The 25750-nt window shown below is 41.9% G+C and overlaps 1 protein-coding gene across 6 annotated transcripts in view; it reads right to left on the reverse strand.

The window, feature by feature from the left end:
- The window catches only part of ppfia2 (PTPRF interacting protein alpha 2), a 130740-nt gene that overhangs the window by 50175 nt on the left and 54815 nt on the right, over positions 1-25750 (reverse strand). For 3 of the 6 annotated variants that reach the window (XM_070929276.1, XM_070929275.1, XM_070929274.1), the window contains exon 4: positions 15678-15688. The exons of the other annotated variants lie outside the window; for them this stretch is intronic. In XM_070929276.1, the coding sequence (XP_070785377.1) occupies positions 15678-15688 (11 nt within the window). The remainder of the gene's footprint in view (positions 1-15677; positions 15689-25750) is intronic. 6 annotated transcript variants of the gene reach the window in all.

Below are 25750 nucleotides of genomic sequence, written 5' to 3' on the forward strand. Positions count from 1 at the left end.
TATTTTAAAAGTTTTCAACACACAGTATAAATATGAATGGATAGAGGAGATTGTCAGTTCCAGGAATATAACAACCATCTTAGTGCGGTCAAAAAGATGTTTGATAGAATAAAACAACCAAAAAAATAGTAATTGTCATGGATTTTGTGATTTTTGTCATTTACTTTTCCTCATTTGCATTTTGGATGAATATGAGTTACTGCTCAGCACTACAGTATAAGAGTCTTTGTTAAAGCAATGAATTGAGATAGAAAACAAAACAGCATTTGATCCTTGGCAGTGTCTTTGACCATCCGTCATGACATCATCATTTCCTGTTAGTATAAAATGATGAAGTATTTACTGTATTGTTACTGTTTGTACATGTTTGTTTGATAAATGACTTAAATGATTACTAGATTCATTTTCTGTCAGTCTGCTAAACAATGAACTGCCTAATTGATCCAGCCCTAATTTCTGGTTTCATATCAGTTCAGAGGCTTTATGTGCAGGCCAGAGGTATAATGAGAGACTGTGAACGGAGGTCCACTGAGGCTCAGGCGTGCTCAACAGCAACAGGCGCCTGAAATTAGACAAATCCTTTCTCAACAAAAAAAACCAAACACACTGCTGCTCCAATGCAACGGTAGATGAATGGACACTGCAGAGATGAGAGCCACAGAACATGAGCTTCAGCGTAGTATTTCAAATCAAAGTCCCGTTGCCAGATAAGCATGGCAATTTTAGTCCGGCTGATAACCAACCGAGAAACGGAGCTGTTTGGTGCGGGCGAGATGCCACATTTGGAAAATTCATCAGACAAGTGGTGGGATTTGCAAAGATTACGGTGGGGAGCGAGGGTGGGCTTTGGAGCATTGATGATTCAATCCCTGTCCATGCAGATAACATCCAGCGACAGCCACGATAAACAAAACACCCTCTGTGCATGAATGGAGCTCACCGTCTGATGTTCACTTCTCGCTGATATGAAAAAGATTGGTATGATCAGGCAAAACCAAAGCTTCATCGCAGGAATCAAAGGGCCACACAGAGCACTAACAAGCATGTGTGGAGCTGTGAAAATCACTTGCATACAGAAGCTGCACACAAAGACAAAGCTAGACATCCAACTCAGCATAGAGAGGTGACTCCCTCTCACTCTACTAGTTTGGGTGCCGAATGCAGCAGACATGAAATAGGTGATTTGTACTTTCTTGACCCGTTGACATTTCCTCCTCCTCCTCCTCAGCATTGTGGCCTGGGTTTGTGTCTAAAAAGGAGGCTGAAAAGTGATCTCTGATCCTCGGGGAGTTCAGGGCCCACTGACCTGAACCTTGCCTTCATTTATCACAGACCCCTGAAAGGAAAGCACTCTGAACCTCACAGATTAAATTGAAAAAAAACAACAACCCTGAAAATAAGGCAGAATAGGGTCAAGCTATGCTGCCCGAGACAGGGACGAGATTAAAACATGTCTGAGAAATTACTGAATTACTGGACGGAGATAGAAAAACTTTTAACGGCTTCAGTATCTCTGTAGCTCTCTAGGGGTGTTTGTTTCTTATCTATATAAGTTAAGACATTAACATTTACTACTATTTGATGACACGGACGAGACCATTGTCTAATCACACCTCAAACCATCACGGTGATCATATATTCTCAGATGCCAGTTTACGCAGCATTAAAGCAAAATGGCATGTAAATATCCACGAAAAATGACAAAAAACACATTTTCTCACTATTCTATAGCGGTATCTAGCTACGCAGATAGTTTTGCTACATGCAGACTTTTTAAAACAACCATCTATGGAATTTGGTTTTGGTGCTCACTTCCATTCTCTTGTTAATCCATTGGAATAACTTTCTACAGCAGTCGTCCCAAAAGCTTTTCAAACTATGGCACTTTTAGCTTTCTATGTAAAATGAGATTTTAGTTCCCATGGTTGGCTCAGGTTCGGTCCTCTCAGATGTACACCGTGATAGAAGATTTTGGCCATATCATCCACCCCTATGGTACAGTATGTCTGGGAAATTGGAGAACTAATGGTCAGATGCCTTAGGGGGCCGGTGCCTTTACCGTCATCATTAAAACCATCTAATTCAAAGTGGTCGCCGAGTCTCTTTTTCCTGCTCTTGTCTTCTCCCGTCATCTGAGCCGTGTTTGTGCAGGCGGCGTTATCGCTCTCCTCCAGCCTCCTCTCCTGCGCAGCCTTGTGGACACTTAGCTCGGCGGCAGATCACAGGGTTCCTACATGAATTATATGGACTCGAATGATAATCACAGTCGCGGACGTGAGGCAAGATGGTATCCGAGGCGCCCAGCGGGCTCTCGATGAGGCATGGTGACTGAGGTAGGTTAAAAAAAAACAATTCAAAAATAGCCATTCATATCATCACCAAGCCCTGCCAGATACTCCTGTATCATCCATGCTGTCTTGTAGCAGTAGAGTTGACTTTTAAAGGTCAAACCGCTCAAAATAAAACAGTTTTCATGTCATAAGGCTGCTCCTTATAAAACACTAACAACAGAATTTGTGCAAAACGATACCTCCATGCATATTTAATCACATACTTGGACAGACAAGTATGTACATATTCGATTGGCAATGAAGATAACAAGAGAAGACATGCTGTTACACATATGCACTCAAACACCAGTATTACCTCCCCCTTTCTCTCCGTCTCTCTGCAGGTAAACACTGAAAGTCAAATGGCCTCTGGCGCTGTTCAAAATGAATTAGTGTTGACGGCCTGGCACTGTGAATCTCTGGCATTTTATAAAAGGTCTGTAGCACGAAGGAGACCACCTGAGAGTCAGCCCGTATTCTAGGAAGCAGCATTCAGAGCGCACACACTGATCAAAACAATTCTCTCTCTTGTATATGAATGAACAATCGTTTTGTCCGTTTAAAGTTCACATATAACTGGGAGATTCAGAACAATGTGGCTGCATGTTTGCAAAACAGACCAAGCTCATGAGCATTTCCCTGTTTCTTCCATTGCGGAGCAGCAGCAGCAGCAGCAGCAGCAGCAGGAGGGCGAGGGCGTCTAGTCAGGCAGAAATCAAACATTAACACAGACCGAGGCAGAATGGGATGATAATGCTGTCTGCTGGCAGGCAGGCAGAGGTGCTGAGATAAGGAAACGTGGACGGACCTGCAGTGCCAGGAAATACAACCCAAACAACTCTCAGGTGATGAACATGCAGTCCAGCTCTGTATGTGCCGACTGCATACATCAATGTTTGAGCAGTGACTCAACGGTGTGATCGGTTTTCTTGTTGGAGCGATAAAACGGCTGCTTCCAGCAGGTATTAAAGACAATAGACAATAATAGTGCTTTATGTTTTGAATTTGAAATGAGTTGTTGCCAGGTCTGGACTGACTGTGAGTGCTGGTGAGAGATGATAGGAAGGGAAGCTGATGGGTTCACAGACTGTCCTTGGGAGGCTAACGTCCCTGAGCTCCTTGGGGGCCCATTGGCCAGATGTTTTGCTATGCCTGCTTGCCTGGGTTTTGGCCCCAGTGTCCCGTTACAAGCAGCATCCATCACGCTATGACACAAAGCTCATATGCTGCAAGACACGACAACTCCCTCACTTATACATGGCAGGTTAATGTGTTAATGTTTGTTTTGGCTCTGTTAAAGAATTATCTTAAATACTAAATAGCTGGAACTCAATACTAGAGTTAATTCTTCTTTTAAAAAGGGGAAAACTTGCAGCACACATTCATTTATTTAATCTTGTCCTTTCAGGCAGAATCTCAAGGAGGGAGGTAGGAATGGGATGAGCTACCACACGCTAGCCTATAATACAGTACGCTGAAGAATACAGGCTTTCATGTCTTCTGTAACAGTATAATTTAGCCCTTTACAGTAATTAATGATTTTATCCAGATCCACAAGTAAGGGTTCAGTGTAGGCTTCAAGATGTGGTTTGTACATGTGTTCTCAGCCCCCAAAACTCATCCTAGCATGCTCTGGTCATTGCGGTGACAGAGAGCACCCAGGAGTCTTTTGTTTGTTTGCTGCAGCTCTGGCCGGCGCTCGGACAGAGCTGTATTGGTGCAGAAGGAAGGATTATTTCACAGCATCCTCCCTCTCTCTCCTCACCTGCCCCACATGCCTACAGAGCACAATCGCTCTCAGTTTCGGTTCGCATCACCGAGCATCGTAGGGCTGCAGTCCTGAGTCACACACACATTCAGAGGGCAACAGCAAACAAGGGCAACTAACTTGTGTAATGAACTGTTCTGTGAAGCTTTTAAATAGCCTTTGAATGGTAACATATCTGGTGAAATTGAAGGGTAGACGTGCGAATAAAGTCTTCAGTATGTGCTACACAACAAGAATGACAGGACAGAATTCACCTGTCCTTTAGTTACATACTGTAGCTGTAAATAAATATAATAAATCTCACACATCACACACAGGTGAGACACCCTGCAACATTTCTCTGCCTGAGAGGTACATAACTGTGATGCATGAGGCTTGTACACCACCATACTTCAGCACGATATAAGATCATAGTGCAGAAAACAAGAAGCACTACAGCATCCTCCCAGGACACAAACAAGTGCAGAGGCTCCCTAGTGGCATCTTAATGTGGCGACGGGGTCACTTCAAGGGTAAAGGAGGATTAATCTGCTGCAGGATGAGCTGTCGAGGAAAAGTATGACAGAAAAACACTCGAAACCCGATTCAATAATACATGAGGGTGGATCTATAAAAAGGGGTCAACTTGTGTTTTCCTGACACTGTATGGCTCTGTATGGAATTAAAGGAGGGTTTAGATGCTACTGAGTGACATCTGTATCACACCCACCTGCTTTAATTCAATGACTTTATACTTCAGAACTAGTACACACTCGTGTATTATACTGCTAAACAATGGCATAAAGAAAATCACAAGTCAGCAAGCTGAGTGTTTGCGCCCACCAGCATGATTCTGTGAATCTTCCTTATTGTTCCACTGCCCCATTGTTCTGAAAACATGTCGATCCAGCCCCCGACTATCTTAACATGATGATTGGACACAGATTTATTCTTAACAAAGTTCATCTGCAAGGATGTACATCTGTACAATTACAGCTGGAACGGACTCATTCTCTTTAAGCCAAATACTGTGATCACAGTTATTACTCATTAATCTTATAGCACTTTATATGTTGTTCTTTTGATATTGATTGCACATACACATTTCTATATACATACGTTTTGTAATTGTGTAAAACTAAAAACCCATTACTGGGTATCAAAGACACAAAGAAGAATATTACAGCAACAGAAGTGATTGTGACCGAAGCAAAGACGGAAGCTGCTGTTCATTTCAACGTAACGTAGAAGCATGACCACGAAGCTCCCCGAACCTTAAAAAAGTACCCAGACATCATTCTAACTAAATTGTTTTTGTGCCTAAACCTAACCAAACCTTAACCACAGCGTTGCTCAACAGCGAACAGTTTTGGTTAGTCTTGTTGGTTATATGCCCATATACGTTACCCAGACCCAGCACAGCCTTTGGATATAAAACACAGAGTCTGAATTATTAAAATGTCCTTGATTAAGATGTTGAAGAATGAAAACTCTCCTTCCACCCCCACGTGGCTCAAGGAAGCCCCAAACTGTATATGGCCAGTGAGACAATAATGTTTAATCTACAAAGAATTTGGTTCATATTCAGCCATTGCTTTTGTTTTTATATAAATATATCTTGATTACTTTTGTATGCAGTTTAATCTACTTTATTTCATGTATTTAAATATGCATACGAAGGGAGGTAAAGTACATTATTTTATGAATTTTTCACATCGTCACAATACTGCTAATTGACATTTTCAATACAGATAATGCTGAAAAAAAGCTATATGTAACTAGATGCTATACTATTAATAGTCCAAGGGTGCAGCTTTGTTGTGATAGCCGCCTTGTGTAAATTCCAAAAGGCCAAACATGAGATGGCAGAAACCGGCCAATCCTGGTGGGTTGCCAGCTCCATCCTCTGCACCAGTCTGCTCCCTGCAGTTCTTGGATGCTGCTGCGTTGCCAGATCAAGATGCACCATGTGGAGCGAGCCCTGGCGGGATGAAGCGTTGCCAGATCTGCGTCTGAAATCTCAAGGGTTACTGAGGTTGTCAGATATGTGTCAGAAATCTCCGGGGATAGAGGGCTGCCAACTCCGCCTCAAACCTCGACGGATACTGGGTTGCCAGCTCTGTCTCAAATTGCAGGCATTACTCGGTTGACAGATATGCACCAAAGGCTCTCATCTGCTGTTGGGTTGCCAGATGTATGCCACAGTAGGTAAAATATGAGCTTTGAAGTATTCCACACATTGTGAGCCTCAGAATCACCAGAAAGGTTTGTTCTCGCTTCATAGATGGAACAATATTTGATGTGGATGGATTCAACGCGGCAGAGCTTTGATATATTGTGGGTTGATTTTGTTCCAAGGCCAACAAAAAAGGTTTTATCCGATGACCTGCTGTTAAATCAAGCAGAACATGAAACATTTGTCTGTCTAAGCCACCGGCATTATTAAACAATGTGCAATGTAAAGCATTCTTTGATTGCATTACTGCAGCATTACATTCAGGATTATTCCATCAAAGTCTTCAATTAAGATCAATGATTTGTATACGATATCTGCTTGTTTGCTTGTTTACTTTCTCTCCTGCCTGCAGGAGGATGAATGATTCTATAAATCATGATTACATACAGAAAAACAAATGTTTTTCTGTGAAGAGTGGACTTTCTTCTGACACTGGTGGAACCTGCTACGCTTTGTGAATTGTTTTATCTGTTATTTTCATTATCTTTATCATTACAAACCAAACTAACCTCAGAGGGAAGCAGGAGTTCTGTGGCTCTGTCAGATTTTTCCTCTTTGGGATCGTCCAACCAACAGACAGACTGACTTAACATACACAAGCTGCTGCTGGTTGCAGCTAAGAATAGAGGCTCATACTGTGCAGCTGAAACATTTCTTCTGAAAGCTGGCAATCAGTGGTTGAAAAGGATATTTTGAAATGCAAATTGTACTTCATATTGTAAACCTATCCACTTAGGATTCAAAGAAAGACTTATAGATTTATTTAGATAAAAGCTTTTTGTATATGTAGGCTTTTTGTGTCATTTTGTTTAACTTATTTGAAGCATGATGGGTTGTTCAATGCATCTCTGCAAAAAGAGAGGGTAAAATGCACTGTGTCAGTGTAATTTAAAGCAGATAGATGGTTCCAGAGAACTGCTCTCAAAGGGGGAACAAGGCCACAGGGATACATGTTCTTACAAGTCTCAAGGATGCGTGTTTATTTCAATTGTAGTCCTCGTTGTTCTTTTTCAACACCTCCATTCACACACCAACACAATGTTAGACACACAAGCAGCTACAAAAAGCTGTTGTTGACGAGCCACGGGAGGAAAAAATCCATTATTGTGATGATTGACTTTGCAGCAGGATGGTCTGACCTTGAGCAACTGAATTTTCCTTCAACTAAAAGAGCAAAATCTAAAGAACTGGGAGGATGTACGCACCTCCAATCCCCCACGCTGACCTACAAATCACACATCCTGTCAGTGTGGAAGACTTCAACTTATGGAGAAACAGCAGTGGCATACAGCTTACACAGCTTACAGAGGATAATGTAACTTCTGCACACAGAAAACTTTGCTGTAGTGAGAAGTGGAGAAGCAGCCATAACGTACGTCTCACCAGTCACTCTGTTATCCGCACACTGCTGTGCTCTTAATCCACCACTGAATAATATTACTGTTGTTAACATAAATCTCTGATGTTCAGAGCATGTTTGCCCCATCTTCTTCACCTGTAGAGCTTTACCTGTTACAGGTGTCACACAGAATGACTCGCATGGTCTCGTTTCTCAGTGTGCAACTAATGATTATGTTCTTATTATTGATTAATCTTCTGATTACTTTATTGTTTAATCGATTAATAATTTGGACTGTAAAATGCCAGAAAATGGCAACAGTCCAAAACCAAAATATATACAATTTATTATCATGTATGAAACAGAAAAGCATGAAATCCTCAATGGATGTAAACAATGCAGGTAAAAAAAACGACCGCAAGGATACATACAATGAGAAACACTCAATTCAAAACTGTGTTTGTTTACAAGGAAACTCCACAGGGTGCCTTTAACTGTTTACCATTGACTGTTTTTTCTTTTTATAACTAATGCAGAAGGATCCTGGTGCATCATCAGTGGCTCATTTGCACTTTCTCTCCATTTTTCTGATCTATTATTTGAGCCATTTTATGAACAGTCCACATCACAACAGTTTTATTTACAGTAAACTGCAGTGATTCGTCTCCCTTTTTGCAGCAGGAAAAATAACCTGCCTGGGGAAATCACTTTTAACTGATCATCTGTCATGGCTATTTTTCAGTGACAAATAGTTTAAACTGAATACAATGGTCTGTTGAGGCTACTTTCTCTACTACAACGTCATGCTGTACTGGTGCAAAATGCTGCAGAGAGAAGCTCTTGTTTTTCCACTTCTGACTTCTGACTTGACACCTCAGCCTGATGCTGCCTGACATTTTCTGTTATTGCACTCAACTGAAGCGGTGCGTAAAATATCTCAGTACAAAGTCTCACCTTTTATGTCTGGCCAGTTGTCCACAAGAATAAAACAAATACACCAAACAACAATATTAGGTCAAGAAACACAGGCCAGTAGTTGTTCTTTACACCTCTCTTCTTCCTGTGACCTGATTCTTTTTCTTTTTGTATGTTTGTGCGTGTGTACACTTCCATGAACATATATATAATGTAAATAACAACCTTGTATCTGTGTTTGCATGGGGAGGGGGGGGGGGCGTGTTCCTCAGTATATCCTGTCTACAACATCACAGAGGCACATCTGCATCCACAGCCACGGGAGCATGTCTATGCTAATCAGCTGGCGTGATCTGCTATGAGCTTGGCTCCAACCCGACAGGGAATCCTAGCCTACAAAAGCTGCTATTTATATCCCTCCCAAGTTCTCCCACTGCCTGTCCCTTTCATTAACGCTGGTGTTGGCTTCCCCAGATAAAAGTCCTTAATTAAAACTGGGATCTCGGCAGCTAAGCATCCCCGACATATTATGAGCTCTCGCATCGTGTAATCTGTAAGACCTCGGTGTTGAGACGGTAAAAGAGAAGGGGGCCTTCTGAAATTACTTTGAACCTATATCATGTGAGGAGGGCCACCATCAATGATTCATTAACAGAGGAGTGTCAGCATGAGCACTGAATATAGACACATATAAGGTTGACAACAACATTTATCTGTCAGAAAGAGATTGCCGCAGAGAATAAATGCGTCTTCTGATCTTCCTGAGAGAGCTACAATCTTATGATAATGCTGCAGATTAAAGATGCACGTTTCCATCTGACACACTTGAATAACAGATTTTTCATGAGGATAATTTTTTAGGAATAAATCAGATGAGATGAGGAGGAAGCAGCGGCTCCTAATCACATGACTTGATGGAGCGTGTTTTTTTGAAATCGAGGGCGCTTTGAGGTGGAGCATCTTCCCATCTCCTCTACCTACAATTGCGATGTAACAACACACATCACCTTGGAAACAAGTATTCTTCCTCTCTGAGCATTGTTACCATAGTAAAGCATGTGACCTCTCCCCTCTGGTGTGCTGCAACTGTTTGTCTCCTGCATGGTGCAAAAGATAAAACTGATTATTCCCTCCACTGACAGTCAGTCATCGCTGACCTTGCGTTCTTCAACTTAATAAATGATGGCAACCAGGTGATTGATGCTTGAAATTCTGGAAAATTAAATAAAAGGTGACAGCCTCGGTGCAAGCTCTTTCAAAGTCTCCCTTCATGGGTATTCCCACACTTGACTTCTGCACAAAAAGGACATTTTGTGGGGAAAAATCACACTTACATCTGTTCTACATCGCGGCAGGTAAACTAGAGAAGTGGTTCCCAACCCGTTTGGCTTGTCACCCTTTGAAATTAAACAATGTCTACATGTGATTCATTGTCACCTGTTGCAAATGTGTATGGATTATGACCAAATGCATCAGTTTAATAACCCAAAAGTGGGCTCTGCATTACGGCTGGAATAGCAAACAGTGTAATCAAGCCTATTTCATTCTCAATGCACAGAAACCGCTATTACCTCTTCAGACATTTTATTTTACAAATCGTTACTTTGGGCCAAATTGGATGACACAAAGCCTGAGGACATGTTCAATTAATAGAGGATAAACAACGCCTACTATTATCAGGGAAAACAATTGTTTCTACTCGACCGATGCACGTTTAATATTCAACACAGAACATCACATTTGTTTGTTTCCTTGGAAACTGTTGGGTTTTTTTTAACCACCCACATGTGGAGCCACAATCTCCATTAGCAGAAAGCAGCTATCAATTACATCTGCAATGTCCTCAATTCAGTCCCCGTACTTCAACAACTAATCAATTACAAATGAGATTAAAACAACAACCACATCACAATGGGGATTAAAGTGCACAAGATTAATGTTCCCAATCTCAAGGTGACATTGAAAGGCTCTGTGAAGAAAGGTTGAGGATCTTTTGACAGGTGACTGTAATGTTATCACAAAAATTCAGCAATTTATTACATTACCTACAGGGAGAAGAATCAGGCTCATACAAGAAAGGACCTGTAGCTGTCAAGTGAGACGGGAGGTGAGCACAGACCCTCAGCTATTTAAATATTTCATGTCAGTATTATCTCTGAATAACCATGGTCTAAAACTGGCAACCCTGTTGGAGCCTCCATCCTCCAGATTTCTTCAGATGTGGGCTGCTGGGGAGTAAATTAGGATGTTCTGTATTTAAATACGGACATTGTGCCTTGTGGTATTTAAGGGATAACATACTGTCAGTCTGTTATCATATGTTTTGTATTGTATGTAAGTTAAGTAAGTTTTGTGTGTAATTGAGTCCTTTTAAGTCTTATTTATTTATTTATTTTATTCATCAATTTGTTTTACATTTACAACCTGCCTTTTTTCTTTCTTGTGTCTTTGTTTCATTCATAGAAAACTCTTAGAACAAGCTGATTTCTTGTGGAAATGATTCGATGAACTGGGACGTGTTTTCACTTGTTTTAAGAAAATAACGTTTTTTACTTTCTCGGGTTGTTTTTCGTTTTGAAATTTTCAGATGACTCACGTGTAACAAATAAAATCAGCCTTCTTTTGTACTGAGCTCAGCACTGATTATGCACTGTCTAACCTGTATTATTATTTTCTTTGATGCGATGATTATTGCTTTGATTTCCTGAGCAATTAATTCATTCTTCGAGTACATTCTGTGGAGTAGGTAGGTTGGCTTCTGCCGCAGACTGCAAACTTCAAGCACCCTGAAGTGATGATCATGCTGTGGGGATGGAGCACTAATGACAGGGCTTTGGCATGTGTATGCCATTAGCGCTTGCCAAGCATTACCTACTGTATGACTGCCTTGAGATAATAGAGCCACTGAATCTCTGTTTTGTTAAACACACTGAAATCCATAAAATGTGAAGCACTGGACGTGTAATGAATAGAAATCCCACCATCCGCACACAGAAGCATGCCGCGGAGAAATCCTGTGAGCAACAGTACAACCTGCCTGTGTTTCTATCTTTCCTCACTGGCAACGTAAAGGTCATGATCAGCTTCAGGGCTTACACTAAAGGAGGAAGGGGGAGAGGAAGTTCAATACTGTGGAGACACGGTGGAGAAGTCGTGCATCAACTTGATGTTTGGTTCCAGAGGGGCTGAGAAGTTCCTATCGGCTGCTGCTGCTGCTGTGCAGACACTGGCACCAATTCAGCCTGCATACGTGATTATTAATTCATCCCTGTTAGCAGCATCGCACAACTGTGGCCAATAATGTTAAGTCCTGAGTCCCTTGATCCTCAGACGGGACAAAGAAAGAACAGAGAAGTGTTGTTTTTACCATAATACTCAAAAAAAAAGCAATCTTTGTTCAGTCCAGCTTAGATAAAAAACAGTTTTATGCTAAACAGCTCTGCTGTTTGTTGCAGCCTGCCTTTACCACGAACGGACTTTCTAGATACAACCTTTTATTTTGTGACCAATTAAATTTCTCCTTCTTGTTTGGTAGGGACACAAGTCCGTAATATACACAGAGGGGATTTTAAACATCCACACTTAATAATCAAATACCTAATTACTGTGCATTCTCATCAAACATCTGGTCGTAGATCTTTACAATATGGAAATCAAAAACCTACAATGGCAACAAAACATCAACACAAATGAAGACCCAGTGTCAGTAGACTGCACACTACGTCTAACATTTGATTAATCAAGTGTCACAAAAGAAAAAGTGAAATACTGCTTGTTAAAATGTCCTAAACCTCAAGGTAACATCCTCAAATGTCTTTTTATGTCCGACCTACAGTCCACAACCCGAAGATGTTCAACTTCTTGTAAAACAGACCAAAGCAGCGAATCCTCACATTGGAGAAGCTGGAACATTAAAAATGGCTTAAACAATGAATCAGTTGTTGATTCATTTTCTGTCAGAGCCTAAACACAGAATTATGTCTCTTTATTGACATATCATCTATTTACTGGAGCATTTTATACTTCTCATCATTTTTTACTACATTTATCAGCTATTGTTACTAGTTACTTTACAAAATATGATGATCTGATTTTTACAGCGCAATCTGTAATCTGTAAACGCCTCCTTCACCACTGACTCCATACAGATGGTGTTGCAACAAGAATGGGGTTACGCCTCTCTACCTCAGGGGAAGATTCGGCAGATTCCCTTCAGCTGTTTCCTTGAAATGAGCTCAAGATTAAAAAGATGTGAGTCTGCGATTAATGCTACAGCGATGTAAAAGTAGTTTAGTCGAGGCAAATCACCGGCAGCACTTCCTCCAGGACGCGGCACAAGTGGCTCGCTCATGCAGAACCAAGCTGAGCCTGCAAATCCAATACTCCAATAGCTCCTCCTTTCCAAAAGACAAATCCGTTCAGGCTTCACTGGACCTCACTGCTGCAGTCAAGGTTAAGAGACAGACAAATTCTGCAAAAGCAAACACATCATCAAACTTCTGATAAACAACGCGGAGAGTTAGAAAGTTTGCAACTTTTCCCAAAGCACACTCTTGGAAAGTGTCGGCAAATAATCTTCTGGAGGAGCCTCAGAAAGCAAACAAGCCCTTTCATCTTTATTCACAAAGGCAGCAGCTACTCCCAGCGAACACGACAACCAGCGATGACTCACAGATACTGCATTATGGAAATCGAATTCACTAATTGAAATTCAAATTCATTTCAATTCCTTTTAACCTTTTTAACTACGTTGTTTGTTTTTTTTCTGTGACACTGCATTTGATCCAAACAAGGGTGTGATGAGTCAGAGAGGCTTTCAGAGCATCTGCACAATGTTGATTATACAGGGTCTCATTATGTGGATCAAACAACATGCTCTCGTGGGCCCAGTGGTGACGGAGGAGATTCCCCAGTTCAGCTTGTTGTAGCTGTGTAAATACACCACAGATTAATGACTGAGGGGACTAATAATTATGAACATGAACATTCGTTTATGGCATAAATATGACAACAATCAGATAAATCAATAAAAACACATGTACAACATTTTGGTCTGATTTGACTGGACTACTGTTAACACTTTCTGGTCATGTCTCCTTCTACGGTGGTAAAACATGTTACATTTTACAACAATGAACAACAGGAATGACGGACTCCGATCACTGCACAAGCTCAATGTGGAAACTAACCCCAGTGGCCTTGTTTAAACTTCGGATGGTGTGTTAATTAATGCACGTGGCAAGCCAAACCCTATTATGTATTGACTGGAATATGAAACTCCATCCTACTCCATTCTAGTCCACTGAACTCCTCCCATTAATCAACAAGCGCCGAAATATAGATTTTATGCACGCCGGCATCAGTTTTCTGGTCTTAAATCATTCTCCGCCGTAACGTGTCAGCGCACAATTGACATAAATGACTCTACTGAAGCTCTCGTTCACATATTCAAAGAAATACTATATGAACCTTTAGTTGAGGTTTGATAACATTGGATCAAATCTAAATCCAATATCAAATCCACGTATCAAATCCAAATCTTTTGGAGTTTCATATCAAATCCATATCTATCATTTTAAGTAATAAACATTATTAATAATGTGATATTTAGGTAAAATATAAATCTAATGATCAAGTTTAACCAGAGGGGATACATATTTGCTATTTAAATAAATGGAACTGGCTATTGAAAACAAACCCTATTGATTCAGTAACTGTAAAATATAGTGACATCGCTGTTAATGCTGTTTCTTAACTCTGATACAAGTGAAGGGAAATCTTAACTCTGCTGCAATCAGTGATATTTTAGACAATAAAGTGCGTCCAACTTTGTGGTAACAGTTTAGAGAAGCCCCTTTCATTTCCCGTCTCATGTCCAGATTCTCTAAGAAATGGTTTCCCCAGTTTGGAGTGAAAGAACTAGACTGTGCCTGCACAGAGCTCTGACCCTAAACCCAATCCTACACCGTTGGGATGAAGTGAAACGCAGACTGCCAGTCAGACCTTATCGCCCAACATCAGTGGCTGATCTCACTGATGCTCTTGTGGTTAAAAGGGAACAAATCCCTGCAGCCATGTTCCAAAATGTTGAGGGAAATCTGGTCGGCTGCACCAGAATAAAATGAAAACCATGACTTCTTGGCTCTCATCCATTTTACTTTGGCATTGTCCCCAACTAACCTCACAGATATCTTCTCAGCGTGTCTTCATCTCTTTTCTACGAGTGTTTATTGTGAGCCGTTCAGATCGGCTTCAAGAAAGCACACACGCGGCCACACAAACGGTAAGAAGGCTCCCCGGGTGTTTTGCTCAATCTCTGAGCCTCTGAGACTTTGCGGCTTATCACAAGCAAGCCCGAACATCAAAGTGCGAGAGTGAAACTTCAGCGCCGCGTGACCGACTGCTAATACTCCAAGCTGATGCTCCCATAGATGGGCCTGGTGATGGCAGCAATTGAACTTTGGCTTTCATGTCATATCTCTCCTTCACTCCACACATTACAGCACATGAAAGAAAACCATCCCTCTCGGTGAATCTCTGGGTGAATGTAAAATGCATGAGAAAGTATTGATTGATTGAGGGCTTAAATAGTTAATTAAAAGAGGCTGAAACAGAGGATAGGAGAGGGACGTTTATGGAGCCGGTGATTTCCTCTGGAGATCAGCTCCACTGGTGTCACGATAAAGTCACTTCAAACACAAAAAATGTCTCTGCACATCAGAAGTGCAGCAGTGGGATCCTGCGACACCACCGCTCTTTTCTTTGAAGCATCACATTTTCATTGAGTTCAGTGACGGGATGAAATGAAGTTGGGTAGAAGTGGACCGCTGGACGCAAGACAACCTCGACAAGAAGCGAAAACAAAACCGATGGCTGACGGACAGGTCATTATAATCAGTAGTTTCCAACATGCGCAGGGAAATAAAAGACAGCAGGACAACGGACTGACAAATATCAGACGCAAACGCGAGAGGACAGACAGATCGCAGAGAGGAGGACGACTGATGGGAAAACAGTGACATGTTATTTCCTGTCTGCTGGATAGCATCGTGGAGAACAGACAAGAAGTGGATCTGTTTGGGGAATCTGTGAGGAAATGAATAAAGAGACAGGCGGCTCTGCTGCGGAACGCCATACGATAACCTGCCATACATCCAGCTCCTTCATCTCAGCTCACATCGTATCACACGGTCATATCTGTCCCATCTCATCCTAATGGGATGCATGGACTGTATTTACCAGCCTCACTTCACGCGTGTGGAGCAGCATATAAAAGGAGAGGATGGCATGAAAAGGGGCTCCCTGGGAGGAACTAGTCGAGTGTGATTACATGTGACCGTATGGGACTATAGGCAGGCCTCTGCAATTTCCATCCAGAATTAATCAAATTGACTTTCTGGTTCTGGCTGGTCAAGAGACCCCACCGTCCAAAGAAACCCCATCCCCCACTGACCACCACCCAGTCTCCTGGGAGCTGGTTGGTTAGGCTGTGTCATAAAACAGAATAGATGGAAGCATAGACTCAGATAAAGGAAGAACATTGTTAGTATATAGTATGTATGGTAAATGGAACAAACTGTAGAGTAATCTCAGAACTGATGATTGATCATGTTAAATATATATAAGTCGATAGACAGCCACTAAGGAATGAAAGACAGTGCTAGAGGACAGGCAGTAATGTGGTCCAGAGTCATGGGACAGCTGCTTTGTTGGACTGCTGGATCAACAGACTTTGACATAAGGCTTTGTTTGTGCCATTGAATGATATAACTTGGCATTCCAGCCACTGGCTCCACTACTGAGAATCACTGAGTTTTCCCATAAATACTTATTCAATCATTCTAAAAAATAAAATTATCCGGTAAGCCTCTCAGTGACTCCTCAATGGCCAGAGGCAGCAGCCAGTAATGGGTTACACATCCAGCTGTGCTCCCACTTGATGAACTTATTAAAACTGAATTATTAAAACGAACTGCTGCACCTCTCATGAGATTATACCCAACAGAGGCTCGTCTGCATGTTGAACAATGACAGGCTTGTGCAGCTTGTGAGTGAATGGAGCGTCTGTGCACTTCTCAGGAGAGACTCACCTCATTCAGTTAACCAGTTTGTGCAAGATGCCAAAGAAAGAATCTCATCAAATGTACTTTTTTACCAGGTGATTTTCACGAGAAATGAAGGCGACGTAAACAATATTACTTTTATTAAATAATGACACGCTGTCTTACAGGAAATGTGAATTTGTGAAGTACAGTAAAAGGTAACATGTTCTCTTTGATTGGTGGACAGTCTACTCTAGTCTTCAGAGTCCCATCATGAATGGTTTTCCTCTGACCCATATAAAGTTTTCCACTATGGAACATCTGAGGGAAATCTATAAAGCAGGTGACCAGTTTCTCAAAAATATAGGGTCCAGACAAAGACACACAAACACACATGACGAAGCAGAAATGGCCAGAATGAGCGGCGATGATGGGGTGAGGGTCAATGAAACCTCCCACAGATGGGATCTATTTGTCTGTGACATTTCTGGTGGTCGCAGCAGGTTCAGACAGAACGTGACGGCGGCAGAAATGACACAAAATTGACTTTGGAACTGAGATTAGGTCAATTTGTGAGAGCTGCGTCTTTTTTTTAGCAATCTCTGTATTTTGAATTCAAATTAAACTTTATCTTTCCATTCGCTCCAAATTCATGCATAGTGAACAGAGTTACCGTGGAGCCATGCCAGCAGAAATGCACTGCAAACGGGAGAAATGCTAGCTGGAGCTTCGTGTATTTATGCACATTCCTGCAGCCTGTTACTCCTCAGCAAACATGCAAACAGCATGCAGAGAGATAATAAAATCAACACGTGGAAGGCATTAGATTAAAAGTACTTAACTTAAAAAGGGGCTTAACTTGTAGTAAGATTTGACACCTTTTAGTCACATTGACCTTTGCAAGAAGTACACAATTACAGTTTAGAGCCCCTTCAAACTTGATATCGACAATGTGCCTAAAAGCCACTAAAAGGGCTAAATTATACTTATATGTAATACCAGACACAATCTCAAACTGGTCACTGCTGGGACCATTCAACTGCCATTCAACAGTGACACAAATTAAACCTTACAACTCAGAGGTCAAACAGAAACAACTGTTTTCCGCAGCATTTGTGATAAATATTGGAAAAACAGTTCTTTTTCTCAAAAAGACCAAAAAAGTAAAGTTTGATTTAGCCAGAAAGTGTGTAAAAGCAATATTCTCCTGCCTCCCCTGAGTACAGGAGTATTCAGTCTTGCACCTAAACGAATCTGATAACGTGCCATATATTCACTCTCACCGAGCGTTTTAATGAAGATTAACAGAGAGCGAAAAGATAACGGCGTCTCATTGAAGGGCGCCACCAAGGCTTTACAAAAGAGAATGGTGCTGGAAAACTGGGTGCAGCGTCTGTGACAAGGCGTATGCCAGGCATGAAATCAGCACAACACAAGGATATAAGTAATCGCTGCCGCCACAAAAGTGTGAAATCTCATCAGGGTGGGAATACAGGCAGCGAAACTCACACATATACACAGGTGAAAGGGACAGGAGCGTCATTGAAAAGCCTGGGACGGACAACAGGAGCCCTGTCAGACTTTGTTTTTAAGAGAGGAGTGACAGCAGAGGAGCACTCCACCAAACACATTCAGAGAAGTTCTCAGGAGTGTACGGAAGAATGAGAATGAGGCGTGCTGACAGAGGAATATTTCTTAATGAGCCAATTCCTCTTGAACTGATGTAATGTATTATCATGTAATCTTGTACTAAGCCTTAAAAAAGTATCAAGAGGAAGAAGCAAAACAACCTCACTGGCAGATCCGACATCCTGCTTTCAGCAATAATTACATGACTCAACACCTGATGATGAAATCAAAATGAAAAGGGGATGAGTATGAATTGCTCCAAAACGTAAAAGGGAATGATTCATTTTCTATTCTTTGATTTTCTAAAAATGTGTTCATTATGCAGTATTATGTTGCCAGGTCCTCCATTTCCTAGAGAACAAGGAAACTGTGGAAACAGACTAATTAATTTGTACTAAGTACAAGAAACTCAAGGTATTACAGGAAGGGGTGAGGAGGTTTGTGGGTGACAAAGAGAGACATGCTGTGGGTAAGGGAAAATAGAAAGGAGGCGATGGATGGTTGCGGATGAAGCTTTGGAAACAGTCTGCATTTGGAGCAATTCCAATCTCACTCAGTGGCTGAGTAGCCTGTCAATCACCTCTTCAACATCAGACCATGTCAGCTGCGACACACCCAGGAGCTCCCCTCTCCACTCAGCTCGCAGCCCCCCGACACGAACAAAAAAAAACACACTTGCCTCAGAGAGCTCTCTTTTAACAAAAAAAAATCACGTTGCACTCACTCTCAACACTCTGTCCATCGCACTCAAACACACTTCCCTCCAGCCGTTTGGTTTGACAGCATGGTGAAGTGCCCCGAGATGCACAGACTGCTGTATATGGAGCAGACCTTTCAGCAACTTAGCAGGAAACCAACGGGCCTCTGGCAGATCGCCTGCCAGCAAACACTGATGCAACACTGAGCTCTTATTTTGGTGTGAAGGAGCTTCCACATGACAAGAATCAAGAGCTGCGTTCGAAAAGGTCAGAGTCAAACTTGGTCAAAGTGTAAAAATAGTTCAAACTCTGAGCATCAGGGATGTGAGTTTAGCCTGAGCGGTTCCTTGCAGCGGGCGTAGCATTGCTGCTAAATCAGGCATCAGCGTTCCATAAAAAATGAATGGTTTTACGCGGTGTTAAGCGCTTTGATGCTGATCATGTGAAAGTAGCTTAAGTTGTCAGACATGCACACGGTGCAGAAAATCCATCTTGAATCTCACTTTTTTCCCCCCAATAAGTCTGGCTTTCCATCAAATATGTAAGAGAATCTGCCAATGATGTAAGTCAGTCCCACTTGTTTCCAATGTTTATAAGAAACTAATGTCAATCACTCAGCTAATATTATGCAAAAATCACTTAACTGAGGGAAACTGACAGGTGTAAGTGAAGTCATCTTGCCCCAATAGTCTGATTTTTCAATTATTTTAAGAAAAATATGATTTTCTTTCAGAGTGTGTATTCACTTGATCCCTTGCAAACACAAACACATTAGGGCACTCACTTGAAAATACATATAAAACACATGGAGGTCAGATACAGACCACTCAACTCACTGTTCCCATTGCACACTAAAAGCCTGGCCATTAATGCCTACACACTACATACAACATACACTTTAACCACCAGCTAACAGAAGATTTATATGTTGAGCGGTACGGGAAGTTGACGGAACAGACCTTGTTTCAGTGCTTTTGTGTGGGAGCACTTGTGTAAACATGACCAAGACTAATCCATTAGACACTGGAAGACATCAAACATGTCAGAGGGTCTGGATCAGGTTCCTCATTAGCTGAGCCCTAACAAGCCGAACATGACTGTAGAGAAACATCTCTTACACATGCAAATATCTTGAGGTTCATCCAAGTCCAGGGCAGCAGATCAATGAAAGCCAGAGTCCATATGTTTTTCTGCACAAATTTACTGAAGTTCCTCAGATCTGGCAATGTCATTTTCTTTAAGTTCCGATCTGTGCCATCTGTTTATCTTGGTTATGAATTTCTATGTGCACTCTAAAATTTCCACACAAATTAAGTTTTTTGTTCTCATTACTATTACTCTTTCACAACTCCTCTTGTTAAAGCTGCTCAGCAATAACGCCTCCTCCTGTTTTTTTAAAAGCAGACATCTACAGAGACGTACACTAGCTGGTGTTCATCTTCACCGAATCAAAAATAAATTCAATTCCGATCAGGAAAAGCCAACACAGAGCAGAAATGAGATATTTGTAATAAAGTCAATCGCAAACTTATTTTACGATTAACATCCCAGAACAAATACCTTTCTTTGCATTTCTTATTAGAAAGATTTCTTCACCCAGAGAAAGAGGTTGAAGCTAAATTATACATTTCTTTTGCCACTGTCAGGCATTTGACTGGTCACATGACCTTCAGTACGATACTACAAGGTTGTCCTCTAAGCATACAGGTTGAACGCATGATCTAATGTGAATGCCAACATACCTGGGCCAGCTGCATTAATAATTCACAGCATTCTTTAAAATAACATACTGTTTGAGCTGAATTATTAAAGGCTTTACAACAATATGGAAATATGTACACTTCATACATGTACATCACTACGGCATGTCAGGGCATTGGTCATGTCAGTGCCTCATATACTCTCTCTATATATATACTGTATACATGCTACATTAATCCCGCTTCTCAGCAGCAAGGTAACAATAATGAGCAGTTGTACCTAAACCGCATTACTAAACAATCATTTCAGGGAGCTGCAGAACATTTATTGTTTTACATTTACATCTAATCCTTCATTTGTTGTCATCACAGTTACTATCTAGTGCAAATCAAAGTAGATCCCCTGCAAGCCTTAGCATTAGCATACATGCTAGGCTATGGCAAAGCCCAGGCAGGACAAGGCCTCCTGGCTTTGTGAATAATGAACTGTGTTGCAGCCAAATCCCAGTTGTAATAATTTGCGGCCTCCGGATCTATCCTGTTTACTCTGGGGGAAATCTGTTAATGCGCATTGCTAGCTGCTACATAACATAACCAAAGCCTGCAGCTCCATTGTCAGACAATATTTGCAAAGATAACTTCAAGGCTAAGGAGCAAATCAAACCTAACGGATGTGTCCTCGTCTCAAGACATTTGGAGAAAACCGACGAACCATGCTGGGACAGAATTTGGAGGCAACCCATGACATGTTGATGTTGGTTTGTGCAAAACTACACTTAAAAAAAAACACATTTTCAGGTGGATGTTAAAAACCATCAAAAAATTGAATCTCACGGTATTAAATGTATCCAAAAACAAACTTTTATTAATCCATGTATTTTTTTTTTACAGCTGACTGAACTGCATGCATCACTGGCTCCCCATCTCTCCTCTTTCTCTGTTGCTGCTTTGCACAATCCTGCAGTCGCTTATACAAGCCTGTCAGTTTGTTTTTAGCACATGTTTGCTTGCAGCACCACAGCAAAAAAACAAAAACACCCACATGTTGAGGAACATCCTGACCTTCTACGCCTCCAAGCAATGTTTGGAATGTTTGGATTTTCCTCAGAACAATCTTCACCAGATCATCTTTCTAAAACTTAGGAAATTAAATAAAAACAACTCTGGAAGGAAACTGCTTAGGCCCTGCTTCATCATCAGTCAATAATATGCAAATTGAACCATTTGCAGTGAATTTTCAGATGGAAATCTTTGAATTAAATTAAATCAATAGCCCTAATTTGCACAGTTCCCATGGCACATGATAGTTCAATAGAGCCCTGCAGTATAATGAGACATCATGTCTTGAATCATGGTGATTACAGTACAAAAAATATGGTATTTTATATGATATAAGAACAGATTTGTTTCTTGTCTGCGTTAAAAACCTGATATCTGATCAGTTGTGGAAACTGCTCTTCTCTTGCGCTAACCTTCCCCGTCTTTCATTCCAGACACCCATGGGTGTGGCAAAGCCGATCCACCAGCTTGAGTCGAGACGAGCCGCAGTCACAGTCTCCACGGCAACCAAGGGCGGATGCTGAGGTCTTTGTAGGGCGGACAGTGCCTCTGTCGCACGTTAAAGTGATCGCCATGTAGCAGGTGGTGCTCCCTCCTCCAGCGAGGGCTGGAACGGCCTGCAGGGCCACAGGGCCTGGTCCGAGCCATGCCATGCCGGGCTAGCTGTCAGCTCACATTAGCGCAGATCACAGAGCTAACGCCAGTCAGTGTCCTGCTTTGTGTCGGCATCAGGCTTATTACAGAGACAGACACCATCTCCTACATGAATAGGTTCTTGAAGCTGGGGTCCAGGGACTCCCAGCATTTCTTTAAGAACCCTCCAGAAAAATGAGACACTCTGAATATTGTTAATTCATATTTCACAATCTCTGCTTCCTCTCAAATTCGGCATGCATTCTGAGAGAAGACGGTGCAGCTTGTAAAGCCTTTGGTACAACTACAGGCACTTGACCACACACTTCACCTTTAGTGCGACGACGAGTGTTTCAGCAACCTGAAGTCTGCCAACATGGTGCTCAGTGCTGTCAGACATTTAAACGGAGGCTCTCGGGCTAAACTGCCAAAACTACTGATAGAGGAACTCAATAGCCGCAGCCTGCAGCATGTAATCAACCTCTGAACACAAAGAGGCTTTTTAATGGATGGAAAGAGTGCCTCACAGTCAGCCTCTGCGACAGGCCGTCGTGGGTCAGACACTTTTCAATTCATTATAGAAATAACTGAAAACGATATCAGTAGAATTTCTATACTGTATGTGTACATATTCGGCGGCCACTGGGTTTTTTAAGGAGTCAAATATCTGAACTGACATGACAAGAAGTAAAAGAGGGCACTGCCAATCCTGACCCCACACTGTAGCTAACACATTTAAGGAAACTATCTATGAAAGCTATCTTCATAAATATAGATTGATATGATACCAACATTACCATATTATTTACAGCAGGGAGCAGGAGTGGGATTGTTAGCAGCTGCTACATCTGGAAAACTACATTTGGTTTATGCTGCACATCTCCACTGCAAATATATGTACAAAAGCCGCGAGGCATGCGATAATGACCGAGCAGCTGAACAACAACATGTTTTTATTATCATAATATGGAGGCTGAAACAATCATTTGGGTGAGAATCAGGGATCGCAATGTTAGAACTAGCAGTGCACCCCCTAAACAATCACATTACAACAAAGCAGAAAAAACACTGAGACGGTGAAAGAGATGATCAACTTTTCTCGCTACAGAAAAGAGAGGTAGTCAATCCAATATCTTTCCATGTTAATTGCTGTGCCCCTGGTAAACTGGCTCAGGACCTCCCTAGTGCCCTCTCTGCGAGTCCTCTTCAGCCTCATTGTGAGCTGCGACATAAAACACTTTCATTAAAAATCCGGCTAGACGCTCTGAGCTCACCTGCGGGGGCTCTTGGCACAGATCATCTTCTCAGAAATAAAAGTGAAAATGTTCTCGGCTCCACAGTTTGGAGCTCAGCGCCAGCGAGAGAGAAACCCACCTCAGCGGGTGAGAATGTTTCTGCAACCAGACACCAGAGAGGAGAGCTGTGAAGATCTCAGATAATTAAGTTCTCTGTTGGCTTCACAGATGCTCGCCGGTGGCCCTCTGTGAACAAGCCTTTATGGAAAAACATTAGGTGCTGAGGTGGTGTTGTCTCAGCTGGGAGTCTCCGTGCCGCTGGATGAACTGGTGCAGTTTATCCCATGTGAGGCCGCAAGCGGATGTATTGATTTTGGAGGGTTTCATTTCAGTGCATGATGGGAGGAAGGTGGTGGCAGTGGGAATACAGACCTATGGGCTACAGTTTTTTACATCCAGTTTGATGGTCTTATGCTAGCAGGTTGTGTAAACAGAACACACATGTGATAAGGACAGAAGAACCTCAGATATAAAGATCCAGATGTACATAAACCACAACCACAGTCCTTCCGCAACCTTGTAAACTTTACAACCCTGTTGTTTTATGAACCAGATGGATATGCCTTCACAATCTGCTTCTACTTTGTGTGACATAAACACAAATCAATGATCACCACCCACTTCAAAATATTAGCATTCAAAGCTTAAGGCTATTAACCTGTATTCCCTTCATTTAGTGGGTATGTAGGCCTGGTGGCCATGGAAAAGGAAAACCCATTATCTTGTGTTGACTTGGTTATGGACGCTGGGGGTCAGAGGCCAGGGAATGTGTAATAGCCATGCATTGACTTCCTTTCTTAGAGAGAGGTTTCACTTTCTTTGGCATGTCTTGCTAATTAAGAACACTGTCTCTCATTTGTCTATTGACTGCCAGACGACATGTTTAAATCTATGGTAAAGGTCACAGCAGAGAGAGATCCCTCTAGCCCCGGTAGGATTTGGAGGACTACAATGTGATCAGCAAGAAAGACAGACCAGAAAGACGACCCATAAGATAACTTTACACCGCAGCAATGTTGTGAAAAGACTGTTCGTGCTCATAAGAACTATATTTTATAACAGGACAATCCACTTTTGGAAACCATTCCAGTTTAATAGAGAAATAAAGAAGGGTCAAATTAATGTTGTTGGGTCTTTATAGCTTGGTCCTGCCATAATAAGCACACACAGACAAACCTACACACACAAGCAGAAGAGAAGCAGCAGTAAAACAGGAGACAGCCCGAGCTGGTGTAATTGAACATAGCAAAAGATTTTATTGCCACTGCATTATTCACAAAGGCCACTGCGTACTGTATCGCCGTGTGAATGACTGCGGGGGAAACATAATGTTGCAAAGAGACAATGTGGGTGAGAAACACTGAGACCATTTTTTTTAAAGTCTCTCACAGCAGGCTGTAGAGAGGCTCGGCATGAACGAATTATCCTGAGAGCAACTGTAATGAAAACACAAAGTCGTCACCCTCCAAACGGACTGTGTGTGTTGCCCTTTAATCAAACCGGCACAGTGACGGAGACGTACGTTACAACCAGAGAGAGAAGGAGTGGGGGTGGCCAGACAAAGAGACATAGAGAGTTAATGGTGGAATATAGGAAGGCCCAAAGCATCCCCCACTACTCCCATTATGGAGCACGTATGAGATATAAAATTAAACAGCCATGGAGGAGTGCCGTATGGAACGCGTATTCCGGTTTCAGCACCACGGACAGCGAATGGCCGTCAAATGGAATAAGACTGTTCCACAGTCACTGAGGTGAAAGCACTGACGTCCCCTGTTCCATCGTGCCATCCTTTTACTCTGATTACGAAAAAGGCTTAGAGTCATATTTCACCTAACAGCCGCGGTGATGCCTGCCCTGTGCCTGCACTGTCTGAATATCAATGGACTTCATAGCCAACAGGACACCAACGCGAGGGCTGGTACTTTATTTGAAATTGGGGGAAAAACTAAATTACTTTCTGTCATGATTGGTTCGAATTCAGAATTCACAGACTATAATGACAACGGGCCATTTGAATTCGTTTGCCTTGTACTCCAGTACTGCAGTGCCATCTTTACCTTTTGCCTTATTTTTGTTCTCTTTGATGATGCAAAATGGAGGAAACTAGCGAGACGTTCTGGAGGG

The sequence above is a fragment of the Enoplosus armatus genome, chromosome 22, assembly GCF_043641665.1.
Source record: "Enoplosus armatus isolate fEnoArm2 chromosome 22, fEnoArm2.hap1, whole genome shotgun sequence".
Classification (NCBI taxonomy): Eukaryota; Metazoa; Chordata; class Actinopteri; order Centrarchiformes; family Enoplosidae; genus Enoplosus; species Enoplosus armatus.